At 31.7% G+C, this 14094-nt stretch overlaps 1 protein-coding gene across 9 annotated transcripts in view; it reads left to right on the top strand.

The window, feature by feature from the left end:
* Positions 1–14094, top strand: part of LOC130677904 (synaptotagmin-7) — a 1016663-nt gene that overhangs the window by 210714 nt on the left and 791855 nt on the right. For 5 of the 9 annotated variants that reach the window (XM_057484877.1, XM_057484884.1, XM_057484833.1 and 2 more), the window contains one exon: positions 877–1127. The exons of 3 other annotated variants lie outside the window; for them this stretch is intronic. In XM_057484877.1, coding sequence (XP_057340860.1) covers positions 877–1127 — 251 coding nt within the window. Of the gene's footprint in view, positions 1–876; positions 1128–14094 lie in introns of those variants that run through there. One more of the 9 variants, XM_057484869.1, reaches the window with a different exon arrangement.

Genomic DNA, 14094 nt, shown 5'->3' with positions numbered 1-14094 from the left:
CGCACTGTCCTGGACTGCTGTCCTGGGTCCCTGGATCTCAGTATCTGTCACGAAGTAATTGCTGATGTAATTATAAGGAAGTCTCAGGATCTGGCGTAACCACCTCGTAATCCTAGGGATTTGTCGTACTTGAGGATGCTGGTGAAACTACTGCACTTTCCTCTGAGCTACTGAGCTGGCATAACCGTCCGTTACCTTGTTGCCCTCGGAGATGCCACCTGTTCAGTAGAGAGTGCTGACTGCCTGTCAGGCGGTTTCGGGGCTCCTTTTATATCGATTTGTCACCAGAGGGGTCTTCCTCTTCTCTTGCATTTGATGACGTTAATCGGACCTTCTTCTTTCTCTTTTTAGGGAATCTGGTCACATATTGGTTCATTTCGAAAAAGCAAGAAACAATTGTTTTTTTTTCTCAAACCAGCCACTTAGATTGAAAATTGTCTCTGCATTTTTCCGATTAAAAAAAATTACTTTTTGATGATTTGATGTCACTATCTTCACAACCAGAACTCATTTAGCATTTTTGCTGACGGTTTTTTAAAGCGTATTCCAGTAGTTCCAATTTTTCTCATTCAATTTGATTTTTTAACCAGTTTCTTATGTAGTTTCATGTCTTTAGATAAATTTTAAAATTTCGAAGAAAAGAATTTTCAATTTTCATCTGAAAGTTAGGAAATGAATAAGGAAATAGATAACAAAAAAATCTTTTTATTTCGATTGCCAAATAGCCTTATTTTACGGATGTAAATTTGACAATTTTTTTTGTTATTTGAAATCACTTTTAGAATAAAAAAAAACAAAAAATGAAAATAGAAAATATGAATTAATTTCAATCACTAACAATATCATTTTTGATAAACAATGAAATATTGGTTATAGGTTGTTATGGAGCGTCGTGATATAATATTGACTGCAGTTTTTGGAACTTTTGGCGCTATCAGCATATTCATTGGTCTTTGCTTAGCAGCCTGGCGATATCTTCGAGATAAGAGATCTAAAGATCTTATTAGTGACTGTGACAATGGAATAGATAGTGAAAATATTGTAAGCGTTGAGGAATCACAACAGTATTATAAAAAAAATGGACTCCTCAACTTCAAAACACCACTTATTACGAGCAAAACTGTTGGGTGAGAAATATCAATAATTTTTTCGGTATATTCATAATACAAAATTAAGTACGCATATCGTGTTCATATTGCCAATTTATCCAGTCATTAGATGTGAATTCTAAAACACTCTTATAATTATAACTGCTCTGTGAATTTTCTCGCTCTTTCCATAATGTAATTTTTTTTCTACTGATAATCACTACACATGTATATTTATGAAATCTGTATTTAAATACCGTGTTCCTTTTATCTAAAAATAATTGTCACTGATCGTTGAATCACCAAACATTTATTTGAAAGTTATCTTTTAATGAGGAACAAAAGTCTGGCTTTCGCTCCAGCAACTGTCAATAACATCCAGAAACCAGCGCTAAATATGAGGTCATTGTTGTCAGTTCCCCGCTCTGAGTAATTTTTGACGCTCAGTCGGACTGCTAGTAGAAAGAAGATGAGGCTTAGAGGTCGGTAATGGTTGCTCTATCGGCTTTGGACATCATAAGAAACCGGAAACCCTTCAATTTCTCAACGCTACTTTTACTACTATTGCTACTAAGATTACATCATAGCCACGTGATTTTAACTGAGTTCCATAAATGCAAACTAAGTCTTTAAGCTCATCTCGGTGGCAGTTTATTATCAGCAATTAGTTTATAAATATCATGTTGTGGTAACTATCCGAAGGAGTTAATATGACAAAAAGAAAAGTGTCTGAAATCACCTGTTCTACTCTCTTAGTGGCAGCCTGCGCCGTTCTGAGAGGTGATTATTTATTTAAGATCACTCAAACTAGTCAATAAGGCTTCCTATCACAACTTATAAAGAAGTATGTTTTTCAACAAAATATAAAAAAGTTCGATAAATAACAATTTTAAGATGGAAATTGGGTGGAATGCGAGATTGTTAATTTACAGTGATTTCGGTTTTTAAATCCTAAATTGAAGCGTAAATTTAAGACAATAGCAATTTTGAATGGATAAAATCACGTAGAGTGTTTTATATACTAGACAGATTCTGCTGTACCCTGAAGACATCTGCAACATACTGTTCGTTATTTGTATATTATGTAAGCTGTTTGCATGGCTGTTCAGAAAAGCATTTATTCTGTTACAGATTATTTGAGGATTCGAAGTTAATAAGAAAAATATTCATGAGAATATTTCTCCACCAAGAGCCCCGCGTGATGAGATCATGGCTCTGAAGGGATTTAAATGAACCCGCTCATAAGTTGTGTACTATTAATCTTCTTATTTACCATCAAATGAGGAGCAAATGCAGCTAGGTCGCAGAAGCGGAATGATGTAAGCTTATACGGCGTGACTCCCAAGATGGGTCTAAAGAACTCTTCAAACAGTCGTTAATTTATATCGAAAATAAATTATAGATGAAGTGACGAATACTCACGAGGATAGCAGGGAGAGGAAAATGTTCTGCTCTGAGCTGCCACTGTGATGAAGACACGTTATATTTTTTGTTATATTAAATCAAGTTATTTTTGAAGAACATTTTTAGTACGAATTTTGATACTGATCGCGGCATTATTGTTGTATTCTCCGATTATTCAAGAAATATAATTGCCATGTCCATTGAACTATTTATAATCGATATTGTCAAATAAAGTGCCTGCAATCGTAAACCGTGAATTCAAAGAATTATTTTGCACAAAGTAAATTATCTAGATCAATCCAGGTAACGGATAGGACGTTGAAGTGGTTAATCTGAAATTTCGAGATAGGACAATAACTCGAAAGCCTTTAGATAAATTGTTGCTTTTATTAATGTTCTTCTAAGTGTAAATGTTAGAATTAATTATTGTGTCTATAGCCGTTCCGAATCCATGGCTATCTCAGATAAACATAAATCGAGTGTTACATAATAAATAGTTGAGATAGAACTGAAGTAATAGTGTAAAAATTCAATTAAATAAAGAAGTTTTGAAAGTATAATTTGTTCTGATCGTCTCTGTGGGAAAAATATGTTACACTGTCTCAAAACATAGATGATAAAACATTGTGAAATTAAAATAATATTCTAATTACAACGTTGTTAATAGTTTAAAATATAATAAATGACCACTTAGTGTAGCCGTATATTGTAAGAAGTCTATATAGTTTATACTGCAATAACTTTTAACAACAGTTAACAAATCATTGTATAAAAGATTATTGATATTACATTATCGACTATTCGATTTCTTGTGAATTTGTTAAAAAAAATCACGGCGTTACACACAGCATACACGGGAAAAAAAATCCACTCGAATTTAGGATTTTAACATAGTAATCGTGGACTATAGTTTCATTGACATCAATTTTCAAAGGTCTTATTTTAAAATTTACCATGTAGTTTACATTTTTCACCCTTCAACATCTTAATTTCAACAAAGACTTTTTAGATTAAAAATTATTTCAAAAATTACAATATTAACATCGTAAAATGAATAAAATAAAAATTACAATTCACAAACTATATTTACTCTTATATTTATCTTTCCATTTACTTTTGAATAAAGTAAATATCACAGTGCTACCTCTGTTATAATATGATGCAAGTTAAAAAAAATAGAACTTTGGCTGCTGAAATGAAAGTAGATTTCTTGAAATATAATTATTATTAAACCATTAAAAGTTTAAATAGTAATAAGCACCATTCCAAATTCATTATGTAAAGTTTAAATATGTGTGAGCATGTACATGGGCAGCGCGAGACGAACGTGTCTCTATTCTCGAGTCAGAGGCCTGTTTAACCTCATTCGTATTTCAAATTCATAATTAATAATATGGTATATTATTATAGTTTGTCTATTTATTCATTAATAATTATCTTATTTCTAACGAATGTACTCATAATTTGCGCAATTTCATGATCTAATGAAAAAACAAAATTTAAAAAATTTTTCCTGCGCTGATTTAAGGATCCGCAAGAAAAAACTCGGATTTTTGTCGAATTTTCGCCTTCCAGTTAACTTCATATCATAGCATGACATGAAAGCTGCTGGCTCAAATTCGTTTTTATAGAAGTCTCTTCAGGTTAGCAACTTAACAAAATTGAATTTCTATAGTATGTGTATTTTATGTTGTGTTCGGACCTTCCACACAATTTTTAAGAAAAGTAATTAACCAATCAAATAAATCGGTCTATCGGTTGACCCTGTGGGCCAGCCCCAAAACTTCCCGCTCAAGGAACTCAAAAACATTATTATGAATACATTTTCGAGCTCGAAGAGCTCGAAAATACTTTTGTATGCCATTGTTTCCAAAAAAAACCATTTTTTAGCATTACTTTCTCCCACGATATCTCGCGAACGAATCAACTGATTTTGATGTTTAAGGCGGCAATCGAGGCGTTTTATTAGGTTCTGAAGTTGATCCAATTGTGAAATTGATTTATCTAGTCGTTTTTGAGAAATTTCAAAAAAACCAAAAAAAAAATATTTTTTGAATTCTCTAGTCAACGGTTCCTCTTGAACGAATGAACCGATTTTGATTTTTTTGGTAACATTCGACGTGGCTTATAAAGTTTTAGAGCTGATAGATTTTGGAATCAATCCATCGAGCAAATTAAAAGTTATCCAAATGAAACATTTTTGAAAAACTTTTATTTTCGAAATATCTACGAACGCACCCTACCGATTAAGCTCAAATTATTATAGTTTCAAAATATTATCAAGCCGCGTCAAATGACACCTCAAAGATCAAAATCGGTTCATCCGTTCAAGAGTGATGCATATTTACACAACACGTACGTACACACATGCATACACTTGGACATCATCGTGAAATTAGCATAGCTTCCTAGAACCTCAAAACGGCAAAATCTGATATAAATTCGGTTTTTGCAAATCAGACCGAAACCAATAACTTTCCGAATTTTTGAAAATTTTCAATTTTCTTAGCGGGAAGTTAAAAAATGTATGAATTATCAAATGTGCTGATGAAAGTGGAATTTAAGTCAATAGTTATTAGTATCTTGATTATAAATAATCGTTATTTGTAGTATCAATATAAATATAAATAAAACGATTATTTACTACTAAGACCATTTTGAGACAAAGTCCTACTTCTTTAAATTGAAAAAATCGATGACTTAAATTTTTTTTTATAAAACTTTTTAACTAAAAGTTCTGGAGACTGCAAATTTAAAATAAATATTACTAAAAAATTGAGAAAATCGATGGTGTAAATTTTTTTCTTAATCAACTGTGATTTGGCTGTGCGAGGGCGTAATAAATGAAAATTTTGGTATTCTTTGCTGATAAAAAAACTGTAGACTCCAAATGCATATTACCTACGATACGTGGAAATCAATCGAATAATTTCTTTTATAACATCAACTTTTATAGGGATATGCGGGGGTGCAATGAATGCAAATTCTTACAATTTCTGACCCAACGACTCACAGACTGAAAATTATAAATGTATTTCACTAATCATACCTGGAAATCGATAGTGTGGACTTTTTTTTACGAATTTGACCCCTTATGGAGTTTGCATGGGAGTAAGAACTGCAGGCATTCACGTACTCTAGCTAAAAGATATACAGAATTGGACTTATAAACGAATAGTATTTACGGAACAAAAGTCAATAGCGTAATTTTTTTTTTCAAAAGATCCATTCTTTCAGCGATTTGTGAAGGCGTCCAAAATGTATCTTTGCTTGATTTTTGGACGAAGGAACAACGATAGTGCTTCAAAAATAATAAACGAATGGCGTAATTTTTTTTTGGAAGTTAATTTTTTTTACAAGTTCGTGGAGGCGTAAAAAATAAAAAATTTAACGTCTTTGATCTTCAAAACCTACAGGCTTAAGCCTGGAAATAACTATTATTTACGCTACGAAAAAATCAATGGTGCACATTTTTTTAAAAACCGACTTTTGTGAGGCTAAGTGAGATGTCAAAAATTGACTTTATACTACATTCTTACCACTTACATTTCTTTTCTTACAGAGAAAGGCATGAAAATTTACAGCCTTTCGTATTTATTTTAAGTCGTTTCTCTGAGCGTGAAAAGATTTTCCATTAAAAATACATATAAATCAAGATTTTTTTAAGATTCGTATAGCTCAGCCGCATTGTATGCTATCGAATCAGGATTGGTTGCGATTCACTCAGGATTAAACAATCTACCATAGTGTCCATTGCGGCGAGAGTGTTACTTATACTGGTGAGCTGGTACAAGTCACTGAAGTTGGTTTAGACCATAAATTCTCGTATTTTTACTATTATCTCAAAAATAATCAACTTTACATAAAAGTTGTAAACGACAAATTTGTTGGAAATTCAATTCTACAAAAAAATGTCTATAGACTTAATGGCTTAGAACAATCTTTTCTGAGATATGTAACTTTAAGTTTTTAGTGATATAAAATTTTCATGGTTTATCGAGTGAAAAGTTTAAAATTATTGATTTCCCATATTATATTACAACATATTCGACTATATATTACTTTTCCATAATTCATATAATGGAAATAGATAATTAATCTATAACAATGAAGGTCAAATTTGAAAAAAAGGTATATCATGTACGATAAATTTATTTTAAAGTAATTTTTTTAATTCATCAAGTCTTAGCTAAATGATAGACTTGACCAAAATAATCGACTATTTTTTTTTTTTTTTTCAGTACATCGAAAATATTATTTGGGGTGACAAAAAAAAAAATTATTGTGAAAATTCGGGCCCTTAATATTAATATTAAGAGGTATACCATCGCAATTTTTAAGTGCACTCCTTCAAAAGTTATTCAAGGTTGAAGTTAAGTAAAACGACTTCAATAATCACAAATATCTTCTGAAGTAGTGAATTGAGATAAAATTGTTCAAAGACTTATTTTGTAAATCATTTAATTTTCTCCGAGAATATTCATGGGTTTTTTCTGGAAACTTATTTTTACATAAATTACAAAATTCCAAAGTTGAACAATCAAATTTTAAAATCATATCAATGTTCAAAGCATGATTATAAGGAAACAGTTCATCTTACAAAAAATTTTAATCAAACCTTTTTTGTAGAGCATCAAATTTGCTTTAAGAAATGTACCTAAGTTAATTTCGTTTATCTCGATGGTTTGAGAGTTATGAGACAAAAACCCGCTCATAAAAAAAAAATCAAAAATTGCGATGATGCACCTCTTAATATTAATTTTAATGGCTCAAATATTTACAATAATTCTTTTTGTCATCCGAAATAAAATTTTTGATGTACTGAAAAAGAAAAATAGTCGATTTTTTTTGGCCCAGTCTAATATATAAGCAATACAAAAATATAAAATATCTATCCGTGATATGATACAAATTGTTACAAAGAAAGAGCCATCCGGCTTACCCTGAATGGAAATGTAGATTTCTTATGCAAATACAATATAGCTCTAAAAGTTTAATTAATACTTATTTTCTGAGCTTAAACATGAATTTGAAGGAAATGAGTTATGCCTTATCATTCAGAAGTTATTAGAGGACTTAGCTGCAAAAATAAGCTTTTTTAGATATTTGTGAAATTTTCGAGATCGTCGACTTGTTAGACAAGATGTTTAAAGAAACAAGTAAAATTGTGAAAATTAAAGCTAATCGTACGAATTTTGAGGGACTTTCACGGAATTTAGTTATCATTTTTAGTTCAAAAGTTATTTAAGGATAAAGCCAAAAAATTCATTTTTATGAAAATAAAAAAAAAATTTCAAACTCCCACTACTTCTAGACTAATCGACCGATTGGGCTCATCTCGAACTTGATCACGGTAATCGTCCAATAAATAAGTGTATAAAATTTCATTAAGCTCCGTTGAGAATTGCGGGCGCAATCGTGATGATAATTTGCGTTATATTGTATATAAATATATATTAGGGTGCTTCAAAAAAAAACTTTAATTTTTTTTTTTGGTCTTACCCCCTAAATCGTTAGTAGTTGCCGAGAAAAAAATCCTCCCAAAAGATGGGCTCTCTAGCTCAACTCTAAGAGGTCGCTATTTTAATTTTAATTTCCCATCCGATTAACACGTAAAAATTGATTTTTTCATTCAAAGTGTAATTACTCGTACGCTGCTTAATATTTTTCAAATTTATACATAGACCTTTAAAGCTGAGTCCTCAAGCTTTTCAAAACCCTATGACAAGTCATAATAATTCCCAATTGAAGCTAGCAAAATAAAAATCGAAAATTAACAATTTCATTTTGAAATACAAAATCGATACTTTTCAGATAGCTCCAATTGAAATTTGAATAATGGTAATTATGACTTATCATAGGGTTTTGGAAAGCTTGAGAACTCAGCTTTAAAGGTCTATGTATAAATTTGAAAAATATTGAGCAGCGTACGAGTAATTACACTTTGAATGAAAAAATAAATTTTTACGTGTTAATCAGATAGGAAATTAAAATTAATATAGCGACCTCTTAAAGTTGAGCTAGAGAGCCCATCTTTTGGGAGGATTTTTATCTCGGCAACCACTAACGTTTGAGGGGGTAAGAGCGAAAAAAAAAATTAAAGTTTTTTTTTGAAGCACCCTAATATATATACATACATACATACATAAGCTATTGAGTGGATGGTATTTTTTGACTCTTCTACACAGAAAAAACAGTTTACTTGGTTCAAGACAATTACTGTCTTCCGAATTTCCTTTCTTGATCAAATAAAAATGAAACACTTATAACAGGGTATATCTCAACCTTGCCAAGTTTGGCCCCTTTATTAATTGGTCTTAATAAGGGCGCCACTGGAAGATAAGACTCGGCCTTCCAGAACCGGAAATGTTAATTTTATAAATCAGGGTCGTTAAAAATATATAAGAGTGAGGAGATTGAGGGATTAAATTAATTTCTACACACAATTTTATATCAATATAATTTTCACTTTTATTTAACAAATCACAATTATGCCCACCGGGCTTTTATTTTACTTACAACTATTTTTCACACGTTTGTCCACCGGACTTTTATTTTTAACAACTAATAAAGTTTTTGTCCACCTGACTTTATTAACTACACGAAAGAGCCCCCTGGACTTTTATAACTAATTTGGCCACCGGCCTGATCCCCTGGATCTTAATTTAATTACGACGACGAGTCCCCTGGACTTTTATAACGAAATGGCCACCCGCCTGATCCCCTGGATCAAATTGTAATAAAATTCAATCCCCTGGACTTTATACGAAATGGCCACCGGCCTGATTCCCTGGATCTTAATTAAAATAAAGTGGCAACCTAGCAGATCCCCTGGATCTAATTTTAAAACATTTCCACAGGAAACTTAATTTTTCTTTTCACACACACACACACGTTTTACATTCTAGTCCCCAGGACTTATTCACACTCACACACACGTTTACAATTTATTATTTTCCCGATTAATTTCACGCACAATTTTATTTAATCTCAAATTTATTTATGTGTCCACTGGACTAAATTTCTATCCGTCATTTTTAATTTATACATTTAATGATTCTACAATTTTATAACGATACTTTATTAACACGACAATTTTATACTTTCGGTTTTTCGAGTATCGAGTTTTGAGTGAAGAAGTTACTGATACTGAAAAACTGACGCCCACGACTGACGCTATCTCTCTCTAATTCATTTACAACTAGTTTTCACGTTAATAACCGAATTTTACACCAAGGACTGATTTCCATTACTAATGAATTTAATTGCTTATATCTTTATTCTTTTATCACTATTTTCACTGCACTTTTAAATTTCCTTTAATTTTCAGTTCTGTAAATTTTGTATTTTTTTATTTTTCTTATTAAATAAAATTGATTAATTTATTATATTTAATTTCTTAATGACTAGATTTATTATTTATAATTTCGGGCCCTCCTGCCGAGAAATTAAACTTTTTAATTTATAATTAATGTTTAAGAAATTCTGGCCTTCTTGCCGAGAATTTATCAGACGGACCGCGTGTAAATTTATTTTGAATTCTGTTCTTCTTGCCGACAATTTATATTTTAATATAATTAAACCGGAAACGGTGACTGCCCACGAATTAATTCAATTATTAATTTTCAAATAGTTAATTAATAATTTGTGGCCACTTGCCAACGATTTATTTACCTCTGTATAATTTTCCTTTATCCAATTGATCGTGGCTTCCTTTACTTCTTACAGCATTCCCGACGATTTCCCTTTTTTGCGTCGCACGTTACTGTCCACCTCGTAATCCTTTTCAATAGTTCCCGTGCGGTCACCCATCCAACTGTTCTGCCGGTCCGTCCGACTGTGTCCGTTTTCACTCTTGTCACTCCCTTATCAAATCTAAGTTCGCGATCATTCGGCCCTTATCGGAAAATCCACCACTGCAACTTATTTTCTTATTGGGTCTTGGGGACGACCCCCTTAAATTAGCGCGCCCGGCGACAAATTGATAAAATAGTAACGCATATGGGGTACTATGGGTAATTAATCAACCGCGGGAAATCAGGTTGATTTAAAGTTGTAAATTTAAATTTTTACCCCGTTACACACTTGATTCGAAAACTTTTTATTGGTTCAAGACAGTAAATTCTCTTGCTCTAAAAAAATTTATTTTTGAAGCAAAATTGAAAATTTCTTGGTTTAAGAGAAGAAATTCGTGGCTAAAGAAAAGAAATTTCTCACTTCAAAAAATAATCGTCTTGTTAAAAAAAATAACCTTGGGGCCAAGAAAAATTCTCTTGGCCCAAGAAAAAAATTCTCTTGCGCCGACAACTAAATTGCTTAAATGAAAGTAAAAGTTGCTTGGGCCAAGAAAAAAAAATTTCTTGGTCCAAAAGTTTGCTTCTTTGACAAAGACTTGAATTTTTCTCAGTCAAAAATGTATTCTCTCTCCGAACGGTTGACTTGTTGATTCTTTTTATTTTTTTTTTTTATTTGAAACGTAATTTTTGTTTCTTTTTTCGAGAAAAATTATTCAACTAAACTTCAAGATGAAATAATAAAGTCATGATGTATTATAGGATATACTATAATACAATCCAAAAATGTACTTGACACGCTGTCAAATGACAGAAGAGTACTCGTGTCAGAATTGCTTCCAACTTTGGAACATAAAACTTCTGAAATAAGTTTCTTACCAGGGAAAGGGGTGGCAGGCGCGATCTCGTGGCGAGCACCAAACTACTCCCGCTGCTGCTGCCTATCACCAGTGACTTTTCCCTTTTCCATATTGATCTTTTCTCCCAAGAAATTTTTTCTCTTGGCTTAAGCAACTTTTGTTATCTTGGTTGGAGAATACAAAATTACTTGCGTGAAAAGAATAGTACTTGTTCCGAAAAATTTTATTTTCTTTAACCAAAAAAATGCAATATTGCTACAAACAATAATGTATCTTGCTCCAAAAAAAATATCTCTTACTTTAAGAGATATTAACTCTAAAAACAAGTGAAAATTTTTTTGATTTAAGCGTAAAAATATGTTGACGTAAGGAAAAAAATTTTTATTCAAGATAAAAATTTGAAGATAATTGTTTACTTGGTGCAAATAAATTTTTATTATCCGAATCGATCAAAAAAATTTCTTGAACCAAGAATATTTTCCTTGATTCAAGTTAACTGTCCTTTCTGTGTAGGTAAAATAAGGTATATGGTGGCGAAATTCTTTGATAATTCAATCATAAGCCTCATTGTAATAGTCCGGTTTCTGAAGAAATCTACAAAAAATCTCATCATTTTTCGATAATTCGATCTGTTTAAGAGTTATTAGAGCTTGAAGTCAAGTTTATAGTAAATTTCTAGATTTTTTTATTATGTCGGAAAAACGGTTAGACTTGTTACAAAGTGTCGTGAGATCTTTTCTATAGACGATTTCATTCTCTACAAGTTATCTATGATGAAATTTTTTCAAATTTCGCATAACTTCCTAGTTATTTCTAGGGCTGTACAATTTAGCCGGTTAAGCTAGATGTACATACTGTTCAATTGAGTACAATATAAAAAAGACAACAGCATCTCTAAGATACCATTTAAAGAGTAAGCATAATGATAGAATGCAGTCAGTGACATTAAACGAAGAAACGGAATCTAATTCACGGTAAGTTTCATTTTTTTTTTCTGTACGGAATTATTTCAGTTGATCGAATTGAATATTTTTTTGAAAACAAAAACATCAAATTTTTTCAATTTTCATTAATAGAATGAATTTATTTATAATTGATATTTAGCTCGGATGATGAATCAAGCTCAAATACACCAGAAAAGCCATAGAAACGACGCGTAACAACAGTCGCAAAGTTCGTATTTAATTCTTTTTTAACTTCCCACTAAGAAAATTAAAAATTTTCAAAAATTGGAAAGCTGCTTTACATTTAAATAAACGACATTGCTTATGTCGATTCTATCGTTAATATAATTTTTTAAATTTTTCCGTTTGTTTAGAATCCTAAGGCAGAAGCAATCACCATGTCACTTGTAAAATATATAGCAATGGATATGTTACCGTTATCGGACGCAGAAGGTTCAGGATTCATACAATTTGTCAAAGCCCTTAGTCCTGAATATCTGATTCCGAGTAAAACTGTCATAAAAAGTCGCTTAGAAGTCTTATATAAATCAGTGCGTAACGATTTACTGGCAACTTATCGTCATTTTCCTGATGTGTCGATTACGACAGATGCTTGGTCATCTCGTTTTGCAAACTCATTCTTTACTATTACAGTACACGCCAGAGACGAGTTATGGAATTGACGTTGTGTAACTTTGGACACATTAAAAATGACCGAAAGTCACTTGGCAGAGAATACTTATAATCATTTATGCAATGCTTTATCAGAATGGAATATTGCTGAAAAAGCAATTGCTGTGGTGCATGATAATGCCCCAAATATGGTCGCTGCAATGCGGGAAAGCTCCACTGCTAATATCAAAATCGGTCAAAGTGTTCGTTGTTTTTGTCACTCATTGCAGATTGTTGTTGAAAAAGCCTTCAACGAAGAAAATTTTAAAAAACATCTTAAAAAAGTTTTCGCAATTGTTGGGCACTTTAAACATTCATATAAAGCAACAAAACGCTCTCAAAGATGCTCAGCGATTATATAATTTGCCTAAGCATTGTTTAATTAGTTATAGCGTAACGCGCAAAATTCAGCTTACAACATGATTGAACGGCTATTAGTACAACGCCAAGCTGTTGAAAGTATATTGTTGGATCAAAATTTTACAAACACAGCAATGTCTAAAAAATTGCTTTTAAGCAATTTAGAATGGAATTATTTAAAAGCTCTAGTCAGAATATTAAAACCATTTGAGGTACCAACAACAGTCATGCCCAGATGATAGATAAATTTTTAAAACACGATAAGATCGACTCTCCAAAAATTCGATTACTTAAAGAGGTATTTCAAGAAAAATTAGAAGCTCGATTTTTGAATGACGACTGCGATCCCGTGAGTGCATTGGTCTGTTTTTTGGATCCTAGGTATAATTATTATTCGATACATTTATACACTGAAAAAAATAAACATAGCCTGATAAAAAAAAAAATTTGAATCAAAAAAATCATTTTAAAAAATTTTATTATCTTGTATTTAATTTTCTTTTATATATATTTCAGATATAAGGATGATGGATAAGATATGGCTTATGAAACTCAAGAGTTTCGAGAGTCTGTCCAAAAAAAAGTTTTAAAGATTATGGTCAACGAAAATTTTGAAGAGACATCAGTAGTTGCTAATAAAAACAAAAGAGAAAAGGACTCGGATTATCTTTTTAATTGTGAGGTAGCCCTATCTCAAAGTTTTGAGATAATGGCGAGCTTTGAAAGCGATAATTCAAATCACCAGAATAATGTGTACGAAAGAGAAATCAATGGCTTCAAAATGGAGCCAAATATTCCTCACAATGATAATCCTCTTCATTGGTGGCATGCGAAACGCCATAAGTTTCCTCTACTGGCTAAACTGGTGAGAAGATTTTTAGCTGTTCCAGCATCAAGCACACCCTCTAAAAGGGTTGTTTTCACAGCCGAAAATATTATAAGTGCTAAACGGAACTGCTTGCTTCTCGAAAAC

The sequence above is a fragment of the Microplitis mediator genome, chromosome 1 (assembly GCF_029852145.1).
Source record: "Microplitis mediator isolate UGA2020A chromosome 1, iyMicMedi2.1, whole genome shotgun sequence".
NCBI lineage: Eukaryota > Metazoa > Arthropoda > Insecta > Hymenoptera > Braconidae > Microplitis > Microplitis mediator.
This window is presented reverse-complemented; position numbering and strand designations above follow the sequence as displayed.